General features: G+C 41.1%; 1 protein-coding gene and 1 long non-coding RNA gene across 2 annotated transcripts in view; one reads left to right on the forward strand and one right to left on the reverse strand.

The window, feature by feature from the left end:
- Positions 1–26,472, forward strand: part of LOC144615175 (uncharacterized) — a 51,696-nt gene extending 25,224 nt beyond the window's left edge. The window contains exons 6-16 of the mRNA XM_081794855.1: positions 5,758–5,829; positions 6,393–6,467; positions 14,284–14,402; positions 16,436–16,713; positions 16,981–17,181; positions 17,353–18,420; positions 18,803–18,907; positions 23,088–23,137; positions 24,669–24,723; positions 24,803–24,945; positions 25,047–26,472. Coding sequence (XP_081650981.1) covers positions 5,758–5,829; positions 6,393–6,467; positions 14,284–14,402; positions 16,436–16,713; positions 16,981–17,181; positions 17,353–18,420; positions 18,803–18,907; positions 23,088–23,137; positions 24,669–24,723; positions 24,803–24,945; positions 25,047–25,149 — 2,269 coding nt within the window. The 3' untranslated portion in view covers positions 25,150–26,472. The remainder of the gene's footprint in view (positions 1–5,757; positions 5,830–6,392; positions 6,468–14,283; positions 14,403–16,435; positions 16,714–16,980; positions 17,182–17,352; positions 18,421–18,802; positions 18,908–23,087; positions 23,138–24,668; positions 24,724–24,802; positions 24,946–25,046) is intronic.
- LOC144615185 (uncharacterized) lies at positions 139–12,833 on the reverse strand. Its single transcript, XR_013553664.1, has 2 exons — positions 12,751–12,833; positions 139–175 (listed from the first exon to the last, which is right to left on the reverse strand). It is a non-coding gene; the product is annotated as an uncharacterized LOC144615185 (long non-coding RNA).
- Positions 26,473–26,963: the final 491 nt, after the last annotated feature.

Here is a 26,963-nt window from a genome sequence, read left to right on the forward strand (position 1 = left end):
GAGTTTGGAGTCTGTCCTATTTGAAATGTATTTTCACTGCCTGCTTTGGACATTTTTTCAGCCAAAGCTGTTAGGATTTCAGTACATTCAGGACAGTGGTGACAAGCTTCAGTCCTCAAGTCTTCTCTGTCTCCTCAGTTAATAGAAAGGAAACGTAGCCCATCTGTCTGGACCTCTGTAGAAGAATTTGGAGAAAAAAAAAATAACACGTAAGAAATGTTCCCTTATTTTGTGAGCTACCTTTAGTCTGTCCCGTTGCTCTGCAACGGAAAGCTTTTGCAAAAATACTTGAGTTTTCCTCTTCAAATAAGATAGAGTTTTTAAAAAACAAAAAAATATCTAGAACAGTATTTCTTCAACTTTGATTATGAGACAGTCTTTGAGGATAACTGTTGTTATGTTTTACTCCCATAAAGATAAGCCCACGAATATCCAAAAGCCAATAGACTGAGTCAGCACACGTTTTATCTGTAAAATGAGGGAATTGAACGGAAATGGAGATGATGTCTAGTGCAGCGTCCACCGTTCGTGCGTATCGCAGTCTGTGGAAAGACAATTGCTGTCGGTCCAGCAGATGTAACCTGTCGGGTCAGTTCTCATTCTCCCCTTGGCTCGGGCACAATAGCTCCATGAAGAGAAGGCGGCACTAAAGACAGGAGGAGATAGGATAACTTGGAGTGGCCTGTATTTTGTTTTCACTACAGATAAACACAGGGCATTCATCTCAGCAGGAGGGCTGCCTGGGTAAGAGGAAGCACCGAGCCGATGGGTATAAGGCCATGGGTGAGCTACCAGGAAAGAGGGGGGGACAGTGGGGGTAGAGCACTGAGATAGTTGGGGGGAAGGATAACAAACTACTAAATTGTTTTGGCTGCATAATTCTTCATAGTCTTTCTTAATAGGGAGCCAGGGGGGCGGGGTGGGGGGGGGGGAGAAGTGGGCAGGGGAAGACACACACGTGGAAGAGGTTACTTGCACAGAGCCCGCCAGTAAGCTTGTAGGTATTAATGCCATTTTTATGTTTTCAAAGCCAAAGGACATTCGGAGCCTCAAGGTTGAGGAACTGTGTTTAACCAGACATGTGACACTCACGTTCTTTCTCTTCATAACATTGTCTGACTGGATATTAACTAGTGTTACACAAACCCGACATGTTAATGGGCCTTGAAAAACGTAGAAGAAGGGGCTGGAATAGGAAGAATAGGGGAGTTTCCAAGGCAAGAACAAAAATGCATGGCTCCCAGCCGCACCGCTAACTCCCTCTGACCTCCGCGTGGAAGAGTTTGAGTCTTCGCTCCCCTTTTCTCCACCTACTAACGTGTTTGATCTTCTGGCAACTGGTTCTCTATTTATCACAACATGGTTCTTTTTTTTTTTTTTTTCAAATTGAGATATAGTCCGCATAATAGAATATGCAACATTATAAAGTATATAGTCCAATGGTATACTTTGATAGACAATAATCACTGCTAATCCAGAACATTGTCATCGCCCCCCTCGAAAGAAATACCATACCCATCAGCCTTTACTCCCCATTCTCCCCTCTTCCCAGGCCCCTGGCAACAACTAATTTACCTTCTGCCCCTATGGATTTGCCTATTCTGGACATTTCATAGAAATGTGTGTCTAGTTTCTTTCACATGGCTTGTTGGCTTCAAGATTTATCCGGTTGTAGCATGTTTCAGTACTTCATTCCTTTTTTTAATGTTTATTTATTTTTGAAAGAGAGCACACACAAGCGGGGAAGGGGCAGAGAGAGAGGGGGACAGAGGATCCAAAACCACAGAGCCTGATGTAGAGCTCGAACTCATGAACTGTGAGATGACGACCTGAGCCAAAGTCAGATGCTTAACCGACTGAGCCACCCAGGTGCTCCAGTCACATTTTGTTCATCCATTCGTGAGTTATTGGACATTTGGATTATTTTGACTTTTTGGCTATTGTGAATAATGCTGCTATGAGTATTCATGTACAAGTTTTTGTGTGGTCATATGTTTTTAATTCTCTTGGGTACATACCTAAGAGTGGAATTGCTGGGTCATGTAGTAACTCTATATTTAACCCTTTTGAGGAACTGCCGAACTGTTTTCCACAGTGACTACACCATTTTACATTCCCACCAATGTATGAAGATTCTGGTTTCCCCAAATCTTGCTACCACTTATCATTGTCTCTCTGTTCGATCATAGCCATCTTAGTGAGTGTAGAGTACTATCTCATTGTAGCTTTGATTTATATTTCCCTAATGACCTAAGACATTGAGCATCTTTTCATGTGCTTATTGGCCATTCATGTATTTTCTTTGGCGAAATGTCTCTTCAAATCCTTTACCCATTTAAACATTTGATTATTTGTCTTTTCACTGAGTTTTAAGAGTTCTTTATATATTCTGGATGTTCTGGATACTAGACTTGTATCAGACATATGATAGTTTTGGGTTGTTTTTTTATTTTTAAATAAAGTCCAGTTTATCTATTTTTCCTTTGGTTTGTTGTGCTTTTTGTGTCATGTCTAAGAAACTGGCGCCTAAATCCAAGGTCATAAAGATTTCTCTCCTGAGAGTTTTATAGCTTGAGCTCTTCCATTTAGGTCTTTGACTCATTTTGAGTTAATATTTATATATGGTGTGAAGTGTAGGAATCCAACTACATTATTTGGTATGGGGATATACGGTTGTCCCAGCATCATTTGAAAAGACTAGTCTTCCCACGTTGAATGGTGTTGGCACCCTTGTTGAAAATCAGTGGGCCATAAATGTGAGGATTTGTTCCTGGACTGTCAGTTCTGTTCCATCAACTTACATGTCTGTTCTTTTGCCAGTACCACACCGTGATTACTGTAGTTTTGAAGTAGGTTTTGAAACCAGGGCATGTGAGTCTTCCCATTTTGTTGTTCTGTGTCAAAATCGTTTTGGAGCACCCGGGTAGCTCAGTTGGTTAAGTGGCCGGCTCTTGATTTCAGCTCAGGTCATGACCTCATGGTTTGTGAGATGGAACCCTGTGTTGCAATCTGCACTGACAGCATGGAGCCTGCTTGGGATGCTCCCTCTCCTTCTCCCTCTGCCCCTCCCCTGCTCACACTTTTCCCCACTCACACTCGCTCATGTTTGCTCTTCTGCACGGGTGTGTATGCTCGCTGTCTCTCAAAATGAATAGATAAACTTTTTTTTTTTTTAAAAAGATCATTTTGGCTATTCTCGGTCCCTTGAATTGACATACAGATTTTAGAATTAGCTTGCCAATTTTTGGAAAGAAGTCAGTTGGGGTTTGGATAGGGATTATACTGAAACCACAGTTCAATTTGGGGTATAGTGCCATTTTAACACTATTGTCTTCTGATCCGTGAACATGGCATATCTTTACATTTATTTCAATCTTCTTTAATTTCTTTCAACAACGTTTTGTGGTTTTTAGTGTGATTCTTGCACTTCTTTGGTTAAATGTTTTCCTAAGTATTTTGTTCTTTTGAGTACTGTTATACATGGAATTGTTTTCCTAATTTCATTTTTGGAATAGTCATTGCTGATGTATAGAAATAAAGCTAATTTTTACATATTGATCTTGTGTCCTGTAACCTTGCTGAACTCATTTATTAGTGCTAAGGTTTTTTTTCTACATTCCCAGGAATATGTCTTGTGGTCTTCTAGTTACCCAGGAAGATGTTGGAGCATTTCAAAGTCCCTATGGACATCTCATTTCTCAGCTTTTTCCTTTTAGGCTTTTTGTTTAGGCTATTTTTTGTCTTGTTATCAATTGCCTCACATAGCTGCCAGATTAAAACATTTATCTATAATTGTTTTCAAAAAATGCCCCTTGGGAAGAGGCTATTTTAGCACTGTGCAGTTCTCAGTGAGGTCAAGGGCAAGGCTTTCAAGTGAAGTTTTTTAGGGACCCCACTAGACAGGTAAAACAATGACAGTTTGTTCCTTGGGAATGAGGCTTTAAGGAACTTCAGCTCCATTCTGTTCCCCTGGGATGTGGGCAATTTTTAAGGCTACCATCAGGATGGAGAGCAGAGGTTGAGGACAAGTTAAAACAACAGAGCTCACTGTTCTCATAGAAATTAGTAATTTTTTCTTTAATAAATGCTCTCCGGGTTGCTGCAAGCCCATTGGTTAAAATTTCCAAAGTTCTGAGAAAGTTGATTTTGACCATTTTTGCTAGTTTTTGTTGTTGTTGTTGCTTTTACGGAAGGATGAATTTTCAGACGTCCTTCCTTTCTCATTTTCACTGATTCACCTGTAACAGGGCTTTAAAATGTCTAAAGTCTCAGGGCACCTGGGTGGCTCAGTTAACTGCCTGACTCTTGATTTCGGCTCAGGTCATGATCTTGCGGTCATGGGATCAAGCCCCATGTCAGGCTCTGCACTGGGCATGGAGCCTGCTTGGGATTCTCTCTCTCTCTCTTCCTCTGCCTCTCCTTCACTCATACTCTTGTACTCTCTCTCTCAAAAAATAGAATACAAAAATAAAAAATGAAATCTCTAAAGTCTCAATGATCACAGGCTAATTAAATACTTAATCATGGGAGATGATTAGAGGAAAGGAATAAAAATAGAAAATGTAATTCTTAGAGAAGCTCTCCCAGATGGAGAGATGAAGTTCAGCAAAGTGTTTCTATATTTAATGCTCTCAAAGTTAAGTTTAAGGTAACGGCTATTTTAAACCCCCTTTTTTTTTCATACAAGTTAAATACAGGCTTTGGAGTCAGAACTGAGTTCAGATTCCAGCTCTGCTTCTTGACTGGCTTGACAAACTGGGACAAATTATACAACCTCTCTGTACTTCAGTTTCCTCACTTGTAAAATGGGGTAATGATGTATCTATCACATAAGGTTATTGTGAGGTTTAAATGTGAAATGCTGATCACAGATGCCCTATAGCTCAATAGTATTGGTTGTGATGATTATCCTTATAATTTTGCAAAAGTACAGTGATGATTCTTGAGCAGAGTCAACTTAAAGGCAGATTTTCTTTTCTTTCTTCCTGTTTCCTTCACTTTATTTTTGCTGTAAAGAACTGAGAAGAAAATCTACTCGGCATTTTGGAATAAAAACTTGTGTCAAACAGTGACAAAATGTTATTTATTCAACAAGCCTTCACTAAGTAACTAGTAAATAACAAGCACTCTGTCAGGCACAGGGACAAAAATGACAATAGAGCATGGTCCCTGCCCTCAAGGAGCTGGCAGTCCAGGAGATGGATAAGGAAACGGGATCATATGCCACCTAACAAAGGCTGTCATAGGAGAATACACATGGTGGGGGTATAGCTTTCACCATTTCCTCTTAGATTAATCCCTTTGTCTTTGGCCCCCAAACTGAGAAATTGGTCCTATTTTTGTCTTTAACCGGGTGTTTTAAACTGTGGAATTTTTTACATTTCTAGAGATAAAGGAAAAGCACCTAGAATTATAGAGGACACTAGAAACAGTCTTTCCTACAGAGCCTGGGCTTCCTACCAGCATAGTCACTTCTAGGATTTTCAGCCCAAAAAGTTCTTTGGCATATCTTTGCTTTGCTGTCCACGTAAAAAAAAAAAAAATTTTTTTTCCTCTTTCTGTTCTCCACTTTATCGTCCAGAGAGCTGGGTAGTTCCCAAAGGAAGAGTGCTTTACAGAATCTAAGGGTGATTTATAGGCAAAGGCAGAAAATGATTAGTTTTCACCTTCCAGTTCCATACACCCAAAATGAACATAAACTTTCATGGTAGTCATTACTGGAAATGCAGATAATTTTAATTCCATTGCATTTTTCAGAATTATCAGTCGTAACCCTCTGTCAACTGTTGAAGATTCCTATCTTTTTAAGTTGCCAGCATTAAAATATTTGTAAGTATTGCAACAATCTCATGGCTCATGAGATGATTTCTGATCTTTTTTGTTGTCATCAAAAGATTAAGTATTTTGCGTTTTGGTTAAAAAGTCGTAATTTAAATTTTAACTGGGTTATTGAAATAAGCATTATTAGCAAAGAAAAAACGTATATGGGCAAGATAGCCTGCAGAGGAAGGAGTAGTATTGAAGAACACATAACAGACATGGGACTTGTAGATGTAGGTAGAAATACCATTTATCTCAAAGTGGAAAGTGGAGTAAGGTGTATATTAAAAGAAAAAAAGACTAATCAAGAGAGGTGGATGCAACTGAGAATGAAAATGAGGATAAGAGTAAAAAGGATTGTACTGTTGAGCACCAAGGTGATTAATTTGATGATGCACATAAAATGTCTTCATTGGGAGCTTTCTGAAATTATTGTCCATAGCAAGAAAACTCTTGAGCTGACTTGACAAAGAAGCCAGAATTGAAGTAATCACATGTTGTTAAGTATCTTTTTAGGTACAGAATTTTTATCCTTGGGTTCAAATCATGCATGTTTGGGCTTTCTCCTTCAGAGACATGGGATCAACACAGGTGTCACTTACAACAGTTGAGAGCCTCCTCATGATGACCCTTGAATTGGAAACACTGTAAGTTGATTTTTCTTATGTGTATTTTCACTTAGTTGTTTACTTAGATTTGTTTTATTGTTTTCTTAAGTCAGATTTATTGAGGTATAAAATTTACTCTTTTTAAGCATACAGTTTGATGAGTTTTGACAAACGTGTAGTTATGTAACCACCACCACATTTGAGACGTAGAACATTTCTGTCACCCCAAAAGGCCCCTATGTGCCTTTGCAGCCAATCCCCTTTTCTCACCACCAGCCCTGGCAACCACCAACCTAATTTTTGTCCCTATAGTTTTGCCTTTTCCACAGTGTCTTATAAATGAAATCATACCAGGGGCACCTGGGTGGCTCAGGCAGTTAAGCGTCCGACTTCAGCTCAGGTCATGATCTCGCGGTCTGTGAGTTCAAGCCCTGCAGCGGACTCTGTCCTGACAGCTCAGAGCCTGGAGCCTGCTTCAGATTCTGTGTCTCCCTGTCTCTCTACCCCTTCCCCACTTGCACTCCATCTCTCTCTCTCTCTCAAAAATAAATGAACATTAAAAAAAATAAATAAATGAAATCATACAGTATGCAGTCTTCTGTGATTGGATCCTTTCAGCATAATCCTTTTGAGATTCATCCATGTTTTTTTTTTTAACTTTTTTAACGTTTATTTATTTTTGAGAAACAGAGAGCATAAGCAGGAGAGGGGCAGAGAGAGAGAGAGAGAGACACAGAACCCGAAGCAGGCTCCAGGCTCTGTCAGCGCAGAGCCCAATACAGGACATGAACCTGCGGAACATGAGATCATGGCCTGAGCCAAAGTCGGTCACTTATGTGACTGAGCCACCCAGGCACCCCAGAGACTCATCCATGTTTTTGCACATGTCAGTAGTTCATTTCCTTTTTATTGCCGAGTAGTATTGCAGTTGTGAGGATATACCAGTTTGTTTATGCATTCATCAGTTAATGGGCATTTGAGTTGTTTCTAGCTTTTTGGCCTTTATGAATAAATTTGCTTAAAACACTTACATGCAGGTCTTCGTGTGAGCATATGTTTTCATTGGGGGAGGGGGGCAGGTGGTAAAATACCTAATGGCAGGATTGCTACATCATATGCTGAGTGTATATTTAACTTTTTAAGAAACTGCTTACCTGTTTTCTAAAGTGGATGTACCATTTTGCATTCCAGCCAGCAGTATATGAGATCTTCTATCTATCCTTTCTTCTAATGTCTTTATCTATTTTTCATAAGGTGAATGTTGGCCTTAAAATTGAGTTGGGAAGTATTCCCCTCTCTTCAATTCTCTAGTACTGTTTGTGCAGAATTGGCATTATTTTTTCCTTAAATGTTTGCTAGAATTCACCAGTGAAGCCATGTGGGCTTGAAGCTTTCTTTGTGAGAAAGTGTTAAACTACAGATTTTATTTTTGTAATAGTGCTACTTAAATTACATACTTTATTTTTTTGAGTAGTTCATGTCTTTCAGGGAATCTATTTCATCTTGAAGTTATTGACATAAAGTATTTTATAATAATCCCTTATTATCCTTTTAGTATCTGTAGAATTGTAGTGATGTCATTCCTCTCATTTTTGATATTGATAATTTGGTCTTCTCTTGTCTTTTCTTGATAAATCTGGCCAGAAGTTTATCAGTTTTACTTATCTTCTCTAAAAAGTGCCTTTTCATTACACTGACTTCTCTATTTTTGTTTTCCTTTTCAAAAATTTCTGCTTTGATCTTTATCATTCCATTTTCTCTCCTTACTCAGTGATGAATTTCCTTTTCTTTTTCTAGTTTCTTAAAAGTGGACACTGGGGAAGATGAATACTATATGAGCAACATCCCACATGTTGACATGTTGTGTTTTCAGTTTCAGTTGGTACAAAATAGTTTCTAATATCCATTTTGACTTATTTGACCAATAGGGTTACTTAGGAGTGTGTTGGTTAGTTTCTAAATATTTGGAGATTTTACAGATCTGTTAATTTGTTATTTAATTCCATTGTGGTCACAGAACAATATGTTGGATGACTGAAATCCTTTTAAATTTATTGAGGCTTGTTTTATAGCCAATGAATTCTGGTAATAGATGAGAATATGGCCTATTTTGATAAATATTATGTGTCCACTTGAAAGAAAATATGTAGTCTGCTGATTTGGTGTGGAGTATTCTATAAATGTCAACTAGGTCAAGTAGGTTGGTAGTATTTTTCAAGTCTGATGTATCATTACTCATTTTCTATATATTTTTTCTGTCAATTATTGAGAGAGGGATATTGAAATCTCCAACTATAAGTGAGTGCTTATGTGTCTCTCTTTCCTATTCTCCTTAATATATTTGGAAGTTCTATTATCAGATACATAAATTCTTAAGTTATGTCTTTTCTAATAGTTGACATTTCTATCACAATGGAATAACCTCATTTATCCCTGGTAATATCTTTGCTTTGAAATTGACTTTGTCCTATAGTAAATATAGCCACTCAAGGTTTCGTTTGATTAGTGTTAGCAAAGCATAATTTCTTCCATATTTTTAACCTACTTATATCTTTGTATTGAAGATGAATCTTATAGACAGCATATAGTTGGCTTTTGCTTTTTTATCCAGTATGACAACTCTATCTTTTAATTAGGTGATTATACCATTTATATTTAATGTAATTATTTATATGCTTACATTTAAAGCTACTGTCTACTCTTTTCTATGTATCCCATCTGTTCTTTGTTTCTTTTCTTTTTCTTTTTCTTCTTCTTCCTGCTCTTGGGTTGATTTAGTACGTTTTATTATTTTTTGGTGGGGGGATAAATAGTTACAACTCAGGTTTTGTTATTTTAGTAGCTGTTTAATGGTTTGTAGTGTTCATGTTTAACTTATCACAGTCTATCTTCAAATGATATTATATGATTTCATGAATAGTATAAGAACCTTACAATAAATAGTGTACTTCCATTGTTCCCCTCCTGACCTTTGTGCTATTGTTTTCATACATTTTACTTTTAGCACACCATATTATTTTTTTTGTTTAAATAGTCAGTTATCTTTTTTTATTTTTGTATTTTTGAGAGAGACAGAGTGCAAGTGGGGGAGGGGCAGAGAGAGAGGGAGACACAGAATCTGAAGCAGGCTCCAGGCTCTGAGCTGTAGACACAGAGCCTGATGTGGGGCCTGAAATCACAGACTATGAGATCATGACCTGAGCTGAAGTCAGATGCTTAACTGACTGAGCCACCTGGGTGCCCCTCAATTATCTCTTTTATTGAAGTATATATAGATCATGTAATATTAAATTAGTTTCAGGTGTACAACACAGTGATCTTTTATATACATTATGAAATGCTCACAACACAGTGATCAATTATATACATTATGAAATGCTCACCACAATAAGTATATTACAGTATTATTGACTATATTCCCTATGCTGTACTTTTCATCTGGTGACTTATTTATTTTATAACTGCAAGTTGGTACCTCTTAACCCTTTTCACTCATTTTGTCCATATCCCCAGTTTGTTCTCCGTATTTACAAGTGTTTTCTCTTTGTTGTTGTTGTTTATTCATTCATTTGGTTTTTTGTTTATTTTTTGTTTATTTTTTACCTTGTTTTATTTTTTATTTTTTAAAATTTGCATCCAAATTAGTTAGCATATAGTGCAACAATGATTTCAGGAGTAGAGTCCTTAGTGCCCCTTACCCATTTAGCCCATCCCCCCTCCCACAACCCCTCCAGTAACCCTCAGTTTGTTTTCCATATTTATGAGGCTCTTCTGTTTTGTCCCCCTCCCTGTTCTTACATTATTTTTGTTTCCCTTCCCTATGTTCATCTGTTTTGTCTCTTAAAGTCATCATATGAGTGAAGTGATAGGATTTTTGTCTTTCACTGACTAATTTCACTTAGCGTAATACCCTCCAGTTCCATCCATGTAGTTGCAAACGGCAAGATTTCATTCTTTTTGATTGCCAAGTAATACTCCATTGTATATATATACCACATCTTTCATCCATTCATCCATCAATGGACATTTGGGCTCTTTCCATACTTTGGCTATTGTTGATAGTGCTGCTATAAACATTGGGTGCACATGCCCCTTCAAATCAGCATTTTTGTATCCTTTGGTTAAATGCCTAGTAGTACAATTGCTGGGTTGTAGGGTAGTTCTATTTTTAACTTTTTAAAAACCTCCATACTGTTTTCCAGAGTGGCTACAGCAGTTTGCATTCCCACCAGCAGCGCAGAAGGGTTCCCCTTTCTCCACATCTGTTGTTTCCTGAGTTATTAATTTTAGCCATTCTGACACATGTGAGGTGGTATCTCATTGTGATTTTGATTTGTATTTCCTTGATGATGAGTGATATTGAGCATCTTTTCATGTGTCTGTTAGCCTTCCGGATGTCTTCTTTGAAAAACTGTCTATTCATGTCTTCTGCCCTTTTCTTAACTGGATTATGTATTTGATTTTTTGGGTGTTGAGTCCTTTATATATTTTGGATACTAGCCCTTTATCAGATTATGTCATTTGCAAATATGTTCTCCCATTTCATCAGTTGCCTTTTAATTTTGTTGATTGTTTCCTTTGCTGTACAGCTTTTTATCTTTTTTTCATGGATGTTTATTTTTGAGAGAGAGAGCACAAGAGTGGGGTAGGGGCAGAGAGTGAGGGAGACAGAGGATCTGAGCAGGCTCCGCACTGTCAACAGAGAGTCGATGCGGAACTCGAGCTCACAAACCGTGAGATTATGACCTGAGCTGAAGTCAGAAGCTTAACCGACTGAGACACCCAGGTGCCCCAGAAGGTTTTTATCTTGATGAGGTCCCAATAATTCATTAAAAAAAATGTTGTTTGTTTGTTTGTTTATGTTTATTTTTGAGAGAGAGAGACAGAGTGCAAGCAGGGGAGGGGCAGAGAGAGAGAGGGAGACACAGAATCTGAAGCAGGCTCCAGGCTCCAAGCTGTCAGCACAGAGCCTGACACGGGGCTCAGACTCACGAACTGTAAGATCATGATCTGAGCCAAGTGAGATACTTAACCAACTGAGCCACCCAGGTGCCCCTATTAATTAATTAATTAATTAAGAACATGGACACACACATACATGTATGCATGGGGGGGAGCAGAGAGAGAGGGAGAGAGAGAATCTCAAGTGGAGAGAGAATCCTGATGCGGGATTCAATCCACGACCCTGAGATCACGACCTGAGCCAACACCAAGAGTCAGGCATTCAACCCGCTAAGCCACCCAGGCACTCCTCAGTAGTTCATTTGTACTTTTGTTTCCCTTGCCTCTGGAGACATGTCTCTAGTAAGAAGTTGCTTTAGCTGAGATCAAAGAGGTTTCTGCCTGTGTTCTCCTCTAGGATTTTGATGGTTTCCCGTCTCACATTTAGGTCTTTCATCCATTTTGAATTTATTTTTGTGTATGGTGTAAAAAAGTGGTTTAGTTTCATTCTTCTGCACGTTACGGTCCAGTTTTCCCAACACCATTTATTGCGAAGACTATCTTTTTTCCACTGGATATTCTGCTTTATCGAAGATTAGTTGACCATATATTTGTGGCTCCATTTCTCGGTTCTCTATTCTATTCTATTGATCTATGTGTCTGTTTTTGTGCAGTACCACACTGTCTTGATGATTCCAGCTTTGTAATACAGTTTGAAGTCCAGAATCATGATGCCTCCAGCTTTGTTTGTTTGTTTTTTCCCAACATTATAATTCGGGGTCTTTTCTTGTTCCATACAACTTTTAGAATTGTTTGTTCTCGCTCTGTGAAAAATACTGGTGTTTGATAGGGATTGAATTGAATGTGTAGTTTGCTTTGAGTAGTATAGACATTTTAACAATATTTGTTCTTCCAATCCTTGAGCATGGGATGTTTTTCCATTTCTTTCTGTCTTCTTCAATTTATTTTCATAAGCGTTCCATTGTTTTCAGCATACAGATCTTTTACCTCTTTGATTAGGTTTATTCCTAGGTATCTTATGGTTTTTGGTGTATTTTTTTTTTAATTTTAGAGTCAGAGTGTACAAGTTGGGGAGAGGGGCAGAGGAGAGAGAGAGAGAGAGAGAGAGAGAGAGAGAGAGAGAGAGAATCTTAAGAGAATCTTAATCTAATCCATGCTGAGTGTGGAGCCTGACACAGGGCTCGATCTCACGACCCTGAGATCCTGAGCCGAAATCAAGAGTAGGATGCTTCATCGACTTAGCCCATCCAGGCACCCCTTGTTTGTTTGTTTTTTTCTGAGATTCTACATATAAGTGAAATCATATAGTGAAATGATATACATACATATAGTGAAGTGAAATCATAACCTATATAGTTACCAGTTCTAATGTTCTTCATTCCTTTGTGTGGATCCACATTTCCGTCTGCTATCCTTTTCCTTCTGCTTAAAAATACTTTCTTTAGGGGCACCTGGGTGGCTCAGTCAGTTAAGCATCCAACTCTTGATTTTGGCTCAGGTCATAATCTCACAGTTTGTGAGCTCAAGTCCCGCGTTGGGCTTTGCTTGGGATTCTCTGTCTCCTCAGTGCTCTTTCCCCCTTGCACACGCATACTGCACGTGCCCTCTCTCTCTGTCTCTCAAATAAACATTTAAAAAAATACTTCCTTTGGCATTTCTACAGTGTAAGCCTGCTAATGATGAATTCTTCCAGCTCTTGTATGTCTCAGATAGTCTGTCTTGCTTTTATTTTTGAAAGATTTGGGTATAGAATTCTAGCTTGATAGCTATTTGGTCCCCCTCTCCTTTTCACTGCTTGAAAGATGTTGCCCCACCGAGTTCTGGCTTACATTATTTCCAACAAGAAATATGTTGTCATTGTTATATCTTTGTTGCTCTGTGTGTCATGTGTGGTTTTGTTCCTTTGGCTGCTTTTAAGATTTGCTCTTTATCGCTGGCTTTGACCAGTTTGATTATCATGTGCCGTGGTGTAGTTTTATCCGTGTTTAATGGATTAAACTAAACATGTAGTTTAATCCATGTTGTGCTCAGATTTCATTGACCTTGCTGGATTTGTGAGTTTATAGGGTTTACTTATTTGGAAATGTGGGGGCTATTAGTTTTTCAAATTTTTTTTATATCTCCTCTCCTTCGTGGACTCTAAGTATACATATATTAGGCCACTTGAAGTTGTTGCACAATTCATTGAGTTAAGGAGAGGCATGGGGTTTTTTCCATATATGAAATACTGTTATAATAACTTTTTTAAATGCCCTTGTCTGCTAATTGTAGCATTTGTGTAGATTATGGATTAGTTTTTGATTGATTGCTTTTTTAAAAAAAAAATTTAACATTTGTTTATTTTTAAGACACAGAGAGTGATCAGGGAAGGGGTAGAGAGAGAGGAAGTTAAATCTGAAGCAGGTTCCAGACTCCGAGCTCTCAGCACAGAGCCTGATGTGGGGCTCAAACCCATGAACCACGAGATTATGACCTGAGCCAAAGTTGATTGCTTTTTATCCTCAGTATGGGCCATATTTCAGATTTATTCAAACTCTTAGAAGTCTACCCTCTTTCTGTGTGCTCTCAACCCGAAGTGAGACTTTTGGCTTGGAAGGAGTTACCTGTGTATTAAACTACTGATCAGTGTCACCCAGTTCTAATCTCTATCTCATTCTAAGGGTACCATACCCCATGTCATCCTTACCTTTCCGTTGGGCACCTCTGTCCTTCTATCTGTGTATTTATAATATTCAAGAGCAGCAGTTGGCCAACTGGTCCCTACCCAACCATCCAGGCCATGTGCCTCAAGAATTCCTTTTTGCACAGCCCTGTGATGACTTTGGCCCGCCTCTTCTACCTGCTCGAGTAACTCCTTTACCACTAATTTAATTGTCTGTGTTTCCATTTATAGGATTTTACCTAGCCGTATGGCCTGCTGTCTCTGCCAATTTAAAAATACTATTGAGGTTGTCTGTAAGACAGTCAAGCTACATTGTGACAGTGCATGTCTGACAAATGGCACACGTTGTGGTAAGTCCTAATTGCCTGATGATAAATTTGTAAATTTTTATTTTATTTGTGGTTTAACTTTTATTTTTAATCAACAATGATAATTTTTTTTAATGTTTATTCATTTTTGAGAGAGAGAGCATGCACGTGCGTGAGCTGGGAGGGGGCAGAGAGTGAGTGAGGGGGACAGAGAATCCGAAGCAGGCTCTACACTGACAGCAGCAAGCCCCATGCGGGGCTGAACTGTGATATCATGACCTGAGCCAAAGTCGGATGCTTAACTGACTGGGCCACCCAGGCACCCTAACAATGGTAAATTTTTAAACTAATGATGTCATTGCATTATTTTTACTCATTCAGAGTTCAGATCCCTAAATTTCTAAGAACTATTCCTTTGTTAAAAGTCAGATTCTCAGTTACATTATTAAGTCAACTACCCACCCCCAAATGAAAACCTGTTCACATAGTGCATCACAGCTTATAAGCTGATTTTACGTGCGTTAGGTCTCAGGTGCCCTTTGTCTTATAGGACAGGTGGAGATACCTTTTTGTTTATTTTGTTGTTTTTATAAGTGTGTAAGAGTACAAGTGATGCTGATTTCTGAAAAAGTTTTATTTGGAGCCTCTGTGTTTCTGTGCCCTAACCAGAAGCTGCTACCCAACCGTTCTAACAGATGAGAGGGCTCTTCTATTCTTGGGCTGTCCAACTCTTGTTCTGAATCTTAAGCTTTTCTATCCAAAACACAGGTGCTTTTAGGTATTTTTCTGTTCTTAGGTTTTATTGGCACTAACTTGGTGACTTCCAAAATGTGCTTTTGCACCTGGATAGCTTGAATATGGGTCCCTGTCAATGGTCTAGGGCACAGCATAAATTACACTTTGCTACTTCTATAAGTGGTGTTGCTTGTTTTCCAAAACAATGTTTTACCAATTATCTTACTCCCTTCTCCCTTAGAGGTGGGCAGAATAGGCATTTTTTTTTTTTATCTCCTTTGACAGGCGAGGAAAAATGAGATCAGAGGTGCCTTAGCCTAGCACTCGAGTCTCCTCTCCCGTTTTGGGCGCTCCGCCAGCCCGCTGCTCCTCCTCTCTCGTGACCTTTATCACCTCCTCCTCCGATTCTCACCAGCACCACTAAAAATACTTTTAATTCTTCTGGAAAAACCCAGCTGCACAGTGCTGTTCAGTGTACACAAGCTGTACGCTTGACCTTCATGTAGTTGGAAGCTCTGGATGGTTCCCTCAGTAAAGCTAGAAATCTGGAAATGAAAGGAAATGAAAGCAAAGTAGGCATTTGACCAAAGTTTCTTTATCCCTTCTGCATTTTAAAACCTCAAGTATCATTCCGTTGATTTTTTTGAATGCCCCACAGTGGCATCTCTCTCATAGCTGGAAAATCTCTTAACCTATACCCCACATCTCTGCCCAAATTTAAGCAAAGAACCAGGGTGGACTTAGCGGGTCTTGTGTTTAGTTTTTTCTGTCTAGAGCTTATGTTACGGGAGGTGCGATATATGGGAGCAGGGACCAAGCGAAGGAATTGGTGGGTGGGCGGAGAGGGCGTGTCCAGATGAGGGCCTGCTGGTGACGGGTGTTGTCCCGTGCATATGTGATGGTAGCAAGAACTCAAGCCCACTGAAGACGTAGAAGGAGGAAGACTCGCGCTCCCTCTGCCCCCGAAGCAGGACAGGGTGGGGTATGTGAATGCCAGGAGTCGCACTAGAGCTGCACACAGTTTAGCCGAGTATCTTCCGGCCTTGGCTTTTCTTGAGGCCTGGGCAATCGGCCCTTAGGGACCAATGGAATAACTCTAAATATACTTATTCACACTGTGGAATGTTCTGAGGAAATAGCTACTTTTTCAAAACACATCTTTTTGTCCTTTTGTTGTTGCCAATCGTGGGTCCAAGTTTGAGTTCGTCTCCTCTCTAAATGGCGCTCGAGTATTTGCTGATTCTTAATTTGCTTGACTGGGACGTATGACTGTGCATTGACAAAGAGCTGTGCTGTCAGTCTTCCATTATCAGAACTCATCTCTTCTTCTTCTTCGACAGATCAGGAAGTATACCTAAGGAAGGCAGAGGGATCATTCATGAAGGTATTGACAGCTCGAAAGAAGAGCGCCAGCACGGAGCTGACTATTGAGCCAGAGAAGGCGTCCTCAGACATAGATCGTGTCAGTTTGTCAGCCTTTATGAACGAGCAGCTAGACTTCAATGACGAAAGTGATGTCATTAGTGCACTGAATTACATATTGCCTTATTTCTCGGAGGGCAATCTAGAAGACGTAGAATCGACGCTGTTACCGTTCATTAAACTTCTGTTTTCAAATGTGCAAGAGGGAGACAAGCCCGTGGGTCACTCGATGAACGACACAGGGGACCCTTCTCTTAAACCTGGATCCAACAATTCAACTTACAAGAATAAACTGAGAAAACTCTACTTTCTGGAAAATTTGGTAGATGCAGAAATTCAGGAAAAAATTGATGACGTGAAAAAGAAAGAAAAAATGGCCATGCTTATACATTCCAGCCTTTTAGGTCCCAAGTTTAAACGTCAAATCTTTCCAAAGAAATTGGAAACTGCCCAACCGCAGGAGAAGAGCCTAGACGAGGTTGAGAGTGTGGGGAAAAAGTTCCTGAGAGTGAACAAGGTCATCAAGGGCCCAAAGGGCATACGGAAAAGGCACTTAAAAGAACTGAGACGTCAGAACATCCAGAGGAAACAGAGCGCCCAGCCATCTGTGGAGAACATGGCCAAGGAAAGAAGGCTCAGGACACCATCCCCGGGGGAGCTTCCCGTGGCGCACAGGCCCAGCAAATCAGTGGGAAGCTCCTTCAATACAGAGCCTTCGTTCATAGATGAGCACAAGGCAGCGGTCTCTTCTCTCATGAAGCAATACTTTTTGGACAGGCCTTCTGCCACCCCCGCTCCCAAGGAAAGAAGGCTCAGGAGACCATCCCCAGGGGAGCTTCCCGTGGCGCACAGGCCCAGCAAATTAGTGGGAAGCTCCTTCAATACAGAGCCTTCGTTCGTAGATGAGCACAAGGCAGCGGTCTCTTCTTTCCTGAAGCAATACTCTTTGGGCAGGCCTTCTGCCACCCCCGCTCCAAAATCCCCACCTGACGTGAAAAAAGAATCAAAAGACTTAACGTACACCATTTTTGTTTTAGAAGATGCAAATGCTAGAGTTAGAAATATGAAGCCTTTCAGACCAGCCTCACTCCCCAGAAAGACACACCGCTTTCATAAAAGTCGCTCCCGTGTGGTCCACAGAACACCCAAGGCCAAACTGAATCGAAAGTCCAGAAAGGAAAGTTCACTCAGTAATAGACAGCTGCTTGCAAAGAGGCCTCCATCCTCTGCAGTCAGGAGCCTCATAAATTCCCCTTCACGAGAGGATTTTTCATCTCCGGGAGAACTGAGTCCTCAGAAAAATCCTTTTCCAGAATTATTTGCTCCTTCAGGAACTTACAGAGAAAACACTACTGTAGAGAACACTACTGCCCAAAATGTTTCTGAAGAAAATATTTCTACAGGAAACACTACTGTGCCAGAACAAACCCTCCCTGAATTCACAGACCGTAAGAATCTTTCCACTGCTAATTCTACTGTTACTGCAGACAACTCTATGCCGACCATTAAACAAACCAATGATACACAACGGGAATACCACAATGCGGGCACTGGCTTGCCCCCAAAAGCCACAGGCTTCACTGTGTCAAAGCTCTCGTCCCCAGGTGATCTGTTTGAAATTCAGTTAAACCAGCAGCTACAGTCCCTCATCCCCAGCAATGACGTGAGAAGGCTCATTTCTCATGTTATCCGGACTTTGAAAATGGACTGCTCTGAGACCCAGGTGCAGCTGGCCTGTGCCAAGCTCATCTCCAGAACAGGCCTCCTGATGAAGCTTCTCAGCGAGCAGCAAGAAGTAAAGGTGTCCAAGGCAGAGTGGGATACGGACCAATGGAAAAATGAGAATTATATCAATGAGAGCACAGAAGTCCAGAGTGAACAGAGAGGGCAGGAGTCAAGGGAGGTGAGGATAAATCCCCAAATGTGGGGTCTCGACATTTAGGTGGTTTAGGACATGGACCCAAGCACAAGGACCAGGGGCTCCTAGTCCGGGTCTTGTCTTGGCCACATAATTTTGGCTAAGGCAGTGATCTGCCACTTTGCTCATTTAGGAAACAGTGCCGCTGTTCCCAGAGGAGACAAAAAGAGGACCTAACATACAAGATACATCAAGTCTTGAAGAAAATGCTAATGATTAAGATTACATATCACATTAGATTTGGTATATTCCTTAAGAACCTATAAGCGATTCATCGGAAAGAATGGGGTTTTAGAGTCGTTAAAGAATAGTTAACTTTCATCCTATCTCTGTTTTCTAAAAAAATTGTTCTTTCCCTTTTTTTTAGCTCACAAAAGAAGTTCCAGGCTATGGCTATAACAACAAACTCATCTTGGCAATATCTGTGACTGTAGTAGTGATGATTTTGATCATAGTGTTCTGTCTCATTGAGGTAAGGACAACAATTAGTTCAGATTCCCAGACTATATTCCTTCTTTATAATAGATTCAGAACCCACAAACTGAAAATCAAAGCCACTTTCCCACCTATCACGACTTGATATCCCTCTTCAGTCTGGAGGACTGAGATATGCTTTGTCCTTTTATTGCAAAGTATATTCCAGGGATTTTAAAAGGAACCCCACTGCCGGGAGACATCTGTGGATTGTAACCAAGATAACAAGCCATTAGCTTGTTCTGAGACATTAGGTCTAAGAAGGCCACAGTTGACATGATAGTAAAATTTCTTCAACTCAAAAAAATGATGTCGATTCGATGCACTCACCAGTCATCCTCCTACTACCACTGATTTCTTTCCTCGTTGGCTAAAATGATGAGAGAGAAATAGTCTTCACCTTCATGGAGCTATCAGTCATCTTGGAAGAAAGGGCATGGCTTAGAGATAAAAGTGTCATCTTGTTGATTAATTAGATGTGCCTACAGCTCTCTCCCCCACTTCGCAAGGCATTGTGTAAACAGGTTCAGTTAAAACCCTGCAGCTAAAATCCTGCATCAGGCTACTCAGAGCGTGTCATAATTACAGTTGCCTATTCCTGGAGCTTGCCTGTTTACCTTTTATTCAATTATGTATGAATTGAATATATATTCAATATATTTATTCAAATATACATATGCTTATTATATATCTATATCTATATCTATCTATCTATCTATCTATCTATCTATATATAGATATATATATATTGCCATCTGTCATGGCAACCCTCCATTTCAGCCAAAACAGCCCCTCACCATCCCCTAGTCAGACCATGCCCATTCCTACTTTTGTTGGTGACTTTGCCCACTTGAAATTCCTTTATTTCACTCTGCTGGTGGAAGTCCCGTGAGCCTTCAAAAGCCAACTCGAGTTCATCTTTCTTCACAAAGCCTTCCCCGAATACTGTAATACTCCTGGACCTAGTCCTTCTGTGAGATTGTCACCATTTCTTAGGGTCTACAGTGACGCATTCCCCTCCCCTGATAACAAAAATATGCTAAACAGTTTGTTAAAAGGCAGCTCCTCAAGAGAGAAATATCAAGGTCATGGATCAGAGCAGAGATATGTAAGGCTTCCTGGTCTATCAGATTTGAGTAAAACCTGACTGGATGTATTAACTGCTAAGGAGAAACATGTCTGTCTTCTGGAGGGTTGGTCAGTAGTAAAAGCATAGAAATGGTGAGGAAGAGACCAACATGGGCAGTGCCCACCTAGCCTTGCCTAAGAGTAGAGATGGCACCTCAGGCAGCAGATGAGAGTCAGGCCCACCAGCCGGGCTGTGCCCGCGGGGCAGATGGATGGATCTAGCTACCTCCGTCCTTTCCATGAAACACTGGATTCAGCTAATTACTTTTCTTCCACTTCTCTTCTCACCAAATAGCCTTCTGATTATACTTCAGTGTGCCACAGAGGCCTGTCTCCACAGGAGGTGATGCCCAATCATGTGGACACAGATGCCCTATCTGTGGAATGGATGTTTTCCTTATTGTCAAGTCATGACCTGACATTCTGATTTTGATCAATCCTGTGACATTGGTAAGGTGATATTGCCTCCATGCAGAAAGAAGTGTGTTCTCTCTTGATGAGATCAGAGTCTGATTTCTCAGCCTAAGAGCCTAGGAACTAGCATGGGGTCAACTTACCATGACCTCTGGGAAGAGAAATCATTGGCCATTGTCCAGTCAGTACTCTGCATCTTGAGGTGGCCTGCAGCCTTTTGCTTTTGGGAAGTTCTATAAACTCCTATTGCTGTTTTAAATTCCTATGTGGTTTAACCTTGTGTTTATATTTTTTTATGTGGTTTCATTATTTCCTCTCCCTACTTAGATGATACACTTTTTGAGGTCAGAGACCATGCAGTTTTTTTCCTGTAGTGGACAATAATGATGTTCAAAGGAAGAGATGAGGCATTGTGTCAATTTCACAATGAGGAATAATGCAACGTAATATTTATGTGAAGTAGCCTACAGAGTCCAGCAATAGACAGATCCGTGGGTGACGAGGACTTTTAAAATGTTACCTTTTAGAGGCGCCTGGGTGGCTCAGTTGGTTAAGCGTCCTACTTTGGCTCAGGTCATAATTTCATGGTTCAGGAGTTCGAGCCCTGTGTTGGGCTCTGTGCTGACAGCTCAGAACCTGGAGCCTGCTCTGGATTCTGTGTGTGTGTCTCTCTCTCTTTGCCCCTCTCTCACTCTTACTCTCTCTCTCTGTCGCTCTCAAAAATAAATAAATAAACATTGAAATGTTACCTTTTAGTATTCAAATCAGTGGAAGAAAATAAATAAATGGTAATAGAACAACTGCTTAATTATTTGGGAGGAAAATAACAACAGATCCCTATTTCTCACCTTAAAAAAACATATTTCAGTACATGTAAAAAAAGAGAAACAAGAACCCATCAAAGTACTAGAAGAAAATAGAATCAATACTTTTATAATCTTGTGGTGAGAAAAAGCTTTGTGACCTGATACCACATGCAGAAACATTTGATAGATTTGATCGTCTTGTCTGATTTCTGCTTGGAATAAACCAGACATCTGATTTAATCCCCACAGTCCTGTGAGGATGATATCACCATCCTTCTTTCCTACATAGAAGGGGATCAGCTTAAGGCCACTGTGGCAAAATCCAAAGCAGAACCCAGCTGTGCCTGCAGCCAGCCTGTGCTCCTATCCCACTGTTCCGTCTCCTTCACGATAAAAACACTGACAAATATTTGAAACATTGAAATTCAGTGAAAGCCCTTGAAAGGATTAATATATTTCATATGAAGAGAGTTTTATAAATCAACAGGAAGAGGACAAACAATCCAGGGGATCAAGGGGGCAAGGACTACGATGAACAGGAGGTGTGGACAGTCCGTCACCATATCTGCCTCATGGCTTATGGGACATGGGCCTCGTTAACAAGGCCTTTTCGCCTCATGGTATAAAAATAGTCTCTGATATTTTCTTCTGTACTCTTATAATATTTGTTGTGATTTATTTATTTTTAATCTGTATGGAATCTGTCTGGTGTTTTGGTACGGTCGAGGTAGGGGATCTAACTTTTTTCCCTTGCATAAAGATCCAGTTACTTTAAAATCTTTTATTGAATGGTTCATTCTTTCTTCATGGATCCAAAATACTATTTTTATCTGGACTCTATTCTATCAACCTGGTTTTCTTTTCCTGTATCAGTATCACGCTACATACTTAACTGCAGTTGCTCTGTAAGAACGTATTTTAACGTCTGCTCTGTGATCTTCTTTTTCATCCATTTTGTAGCTATGCTTGCACATTTTCTCTACCAAATGTCAGCTGGCCAGTTTTTGTTTAAAAAACTGTCTTGGGATTTGAATGGGATTGCCTCGAATTTGTAGGTTAATTTGAAGGGAACTGACATCTTTACACTATTCCAGGAAAAAGGTGTCTCAGATCACGTATTTGTTTCTTCTTAATGTCCTTCAGAAGAGCTTTAGTGTTTTCATCTCATAGGTCTTACCCATTCTTTGCTAAGTTTATTCCTAGGTACTTTATGCCTTTTTACTGATAATTGTAAATGGGATAATTCTTCCGTTTTTTGATTAATTGTTTATGGAACATAGGAAAGTCATTGAGGTTTACATGTTGATCTCTTGATTTTATATATATCTAGCCATCTTGCTGAATTCTCATGTTTCTTCCAATAAAATTTTAGTTGATTCTCTTGGGCCTTTTAGTTTGTCTGTAATTTCGTATGCAAATACATCTTAGTTCTTCCTTTCCACGACTCCATTTTTTCCCAGTGCATCAGTTAGGACCCCCTCAACACCAATGAATAGCAGCAGTGATAACAGACATCCTACTCTTGTCCTTGATTTTAAAACAGTGCTGCTGTTTAGGTTTCTGGTAGACACTTTTCTTTTCCTCCTCCCAAGAATTTTTATTAGGAATTACCTGTTGAATGTTATCTGAGGCAGTCAGTAAAATGTATTACCAGCTGCACACGAGTTAGGTGTTATTGAAGAGTCAAAGGACTATTCAACAAATTCCTGTCCTAGGAAAAGTTATCATCTCACTGGGTAGATAAGACCTAAAATGCAAAGGAATGAATAAAGATGTGGAGGGAGTGGTTATTGTGATGGGTAACTGTGATCATGTTTTCTTCCAAAACAGATTTATTCTCATAGAACAGCAGCCAAGGAAGGTAAAGAAGGAAGCTCAAGGTAAATATTAGTCTGGCAATCGTTAAAGTAGAATTTTAGAACTAGATTTTCAAACTCATCTATTTCAATCCCCTTGTCTTACAGCCAGGAAATCACCAAAGGCAGAAAGAATACATATTTGGCCTAATGCTTTGCCTGGATCCAGCAAAGTTAGCTGCCCAGCCAAACCCGAGTTAGAATGGGACTGGCACAGAGCACCTGCTCACTAGACCTTTAAAGAAAGATCGTGGGGGGATGGGGGTGGAAATGTTCAGACCCGTTCCCGCTGGCGGTGGGCATCAGGCCTGGCCACAGACCTTCTCAGAGGCTCTGGAGAAGGGATAGGGAGGGCCAAAAGTCGTGGGGTGAAGGCGCTAGTCTTCAAGCATGATGGAGGGTAGAATACATGAGTCCCCCCCGTAAAGTAGGGGGAAAACTTCCTTCTTCCTCCTTCTGGTTTTCGAGGCCCCGCTCTCCATTCCCTTTATCCAGACCCAATAGAATTTGAACTGGGAGAGACCTTAGATAATCATTTATCTCTTCCTTTTATAATAATGAGATGGAGAAGGAGAAAAGGAAGATGTCTTGCCGGACGGTTGTATCACTAGTACCACTAGAACCAGAAAGAAGATGGTTCCTTTCCAGTTGGGCACGTCTCTGACTACACTGTTCTTGGGCTGTGAACTGCATTTTATGTCACAACTCAGTGCACACATACCGTATAGACATAAGTACCTTCTAAAACAAACTTACCATACACTCTTGATTCTTTCTGTTCTGTTTTTTTTAAGTTTATTATTTATTTGGGGGGGAGGGTGGAGCAGAGAGAGAGAGAGAGAGAGAATCCCAAGCAGGTTCTACACTATCAGCACAGAGCCAGACACAGGGCTCAATGTCACAATCTGTGAGATCATCACTTGAGGCAAAATCGAGACTTGGGCTGCTCACCTGACTGAGCCACCCAGGTATCCCCTATTCCGTTTGTATTCAAAAAGAGTATTTTGTGTTTTAGCGCTAGCCGTGTGTTTTCAGGTGATTTCACGACTCACTCACTCATCTGCCTGCAGTGTGAAAGTCAGTGAGCTAGATAACTGCTGGTTGGACTCAGGCATTCACTCGGTGCGATTCATCTTGTAAGGTAAAGCAGCTAGGAAAATAGAAACACCTCCCCACCCACCAGCAAATGATGCCTGTGAGGCTAAGCCTGGCGGGGACTGATGTAAAATGCTTCTGGAGAGAGTTAGGTGCTTCTGCCGTGTGGTCACCCAGTTTGTTGACTGCACAAGGGCACTTGGCCAAGGGCCAGAAGGTGAGCAGGGTGAAAATCCTGCCTATACTTCATGTCAAGTTACATACAAAGGTCTCCCAGGGACACTGTGGGGCCATTATGGACAGACACAGGAAAATTCTGAAAGCCCAGCATGTATGGAATTATTTCTGAGATCCCAGGTCTGTGTTGATTTTGCTTGCTAATAAGACTGGAGAAATACATTGTGAGAGGCACGGAAAATGGTACGAATCACCAATTGTCTGTGTGTGTGTTTCCTTCCAGGGGCTTCTTTGGATCTCTGCTGCGTAAGAGATGCTCAGAGGAAAGTGACAATCAGGTAAATCTGAGGAGGATAAAGTACCGTGGCTGGAGAAGGCAGGGGAAACAGACCTAACGTTGTCCTTTCTGGTTTCTAGAAGGGCTTTTTCTGGAGAAGGCGGCCACTTTGGCTTAGGGACATGTACAGACCTCTCAATGCCACACGCAAGAAAAACATGGCACAGAAGCTACACGACAAGGATTCTTCTGATGAAGATGAGATTTTCAACATGGAACTAGGGTACGTGATTGGGGAAGATTTTCTCTAAAATGAGGAAATTATGAAGAGTTGAATTGTTCCTTTCGAGAGTCAAAGCCTTGGCATTCTCCTCCTTTTCCCAGGGAGGCTGGCAAAGCCACAGCAGAGAAGACTCGGACCACAGATTCCACTACTGAAGAGCTGGGTGACGAGAGTGAGACAGCACGTGAGATTGTCACAGAGTGAACGCCGTCCTGCCTCAGGCCACCTACAAAGTTTACTTTCCGATACTGGCTTCTCAGCATTGCTTGTAAAATACTTTTTTTCTCATATTAAAATGTATAAATCCATAACCAATTCTAGCCACGTGGTAAGGAATTAAAACGTAAACGGTTAAATATTTATCTACAGACAACAGGGGCCACAGGCGAGAGAAGCAGGACTGAAGCCAGAGTCCCTCGTGGTAGCCAGTATTTCCACAAGACACAGTATGGGCAAAGTAGGGTGAACGGGGCGTCTTTCCGTCATTTCCCTGATACGGTCAGTCTCTGGAAACTGGAAAACGTATCTTCAAGGGGCTTAGACTATTAAGTTAATTAACAGCCTATTCTGGTGCTCTCTCCCCTGGCTCACCAAATACCAGTTATTCACAACGCGCTTGACCCCCTGCCCATAGAGGATCATCTCTCTCTGGCCCCTCTGTGAGGTCTTTGGGGTTGCCAGAATATTTGGATCGCTGAGCCGACCTCCACTGTAGGGCTGAGGCCTGTCTTTCTTCCCAAGAGCTCAAACTCAGACACAAAATGTGTAGTTGGAAGTAGGGTGTTCCTCAACCTTACAAGCTAGTAGATAATTCCCATTGGGTTTTTTTGTTTGTTTTCTTTAAAAAAAAAAAAAAAAAAAAAAGTCCCCACCCTCAGAGAGCTAGCAGGGAGATGCTGGAGGGTTAGAGTAAAGAATGTGTGAGAGCAGTAATTACCCAGGACTGCCCTGCTCAGGCCTTTATTTCAGAAAACTTATTGGTGGGGGCACTTACTGTTCACCTGTACCCCACTAGCCTCTGCTGACCCCACTGAGGGTCGGATGCGTGCGGCTGGGCTCTCTCCAGTTCAGCGCAGCACCACACCTACCACTGCTTTCCTACCCAGCTCAGATCAGGGCTGCACGATTCCAAGAGATAATGCAGCACAACGTGCAGAAGACGCAAACATCCCTCCACTTCTGCAGAGGAGGGCGTTAACCAGTCACATTTAGGATGTTGGGAGGAGTCGGGGTGCCTGGGTGGCTCAGTCCAGTGAGCATCCGACTTTGGCTCAGGTCATGACCTCATGGTGTGGGAGTTTGAGCCCTGCATTGGGCTCTCTGCTGTCAGCACAGAGCCCACTTCAGATCCTCTGTCTCCCTTTCTCTCTGTCCCTCCCCCCAGCTCACACACTGTCTCTCAAAAATAGATAAACATTAAAAATAATGAAGTCATCTATGCTTTCTGAGTACATGAATGACAGGTTTTAGAAAAAGGACGTCAGAGTCAAAATACAGTAGTGAATAAAAGAAATCCTGAATTAACAAGGTTTGATAATCTCTTTTCTTAATGTCTGTTTATTTTGAAAGAGAGCAAGGGGGGAGGGGCAGAGAGAGAGGGAGAGAAAGAGTCCCAAGCGGGCTGTGTGCTCAGTGTGGAACCCGATGCGAGGGACTCGATCTTACGACCGTGAGATCACAGCCTGAGCTGAAGTCAAGAGTCGGATGCTTAACCGACTGAGCCGCCCAGGCGCCCCTGACAATCTCTTTAAATGCCCCCAAATAAATGCTGGTGGCTTAGCGATAGGTGATGGAATATGGCACCAACCGCTGGCCACCAACAGAGTCCCCCGAGGGGACAGTAGGACTGGGGCACAGCCCAGCAGGTTTGGCAGGGTTGGTAGGAACGGTTCCAAGCGGGGTGATTGGCCCATCAGTGCCTCTTCGGCTTTATTAGTTTGCTGCTGCTGGGCAAGGACACCTGTTCTCCTGGTGCCTGCTCCCGTTCCCCCAGCGTTTTAGTGAGAACGGCCACCAAG

This window comes from Panthera onca (assembly GCF_046562875.1).
Source record: "Panthera onca isolate mPanOnc1 chromosome E1 unlocalized genomic scaffold, mPanOnc1 haplotype 2 h2.Chr16_ul_7, whole genome shotgun sequence".
Taxonomy (NCBI): Eukaryota; Metazoa; Chordata; class Mammalia; order Carnivora; family Felidae; genus Panthera; species Panthera onca.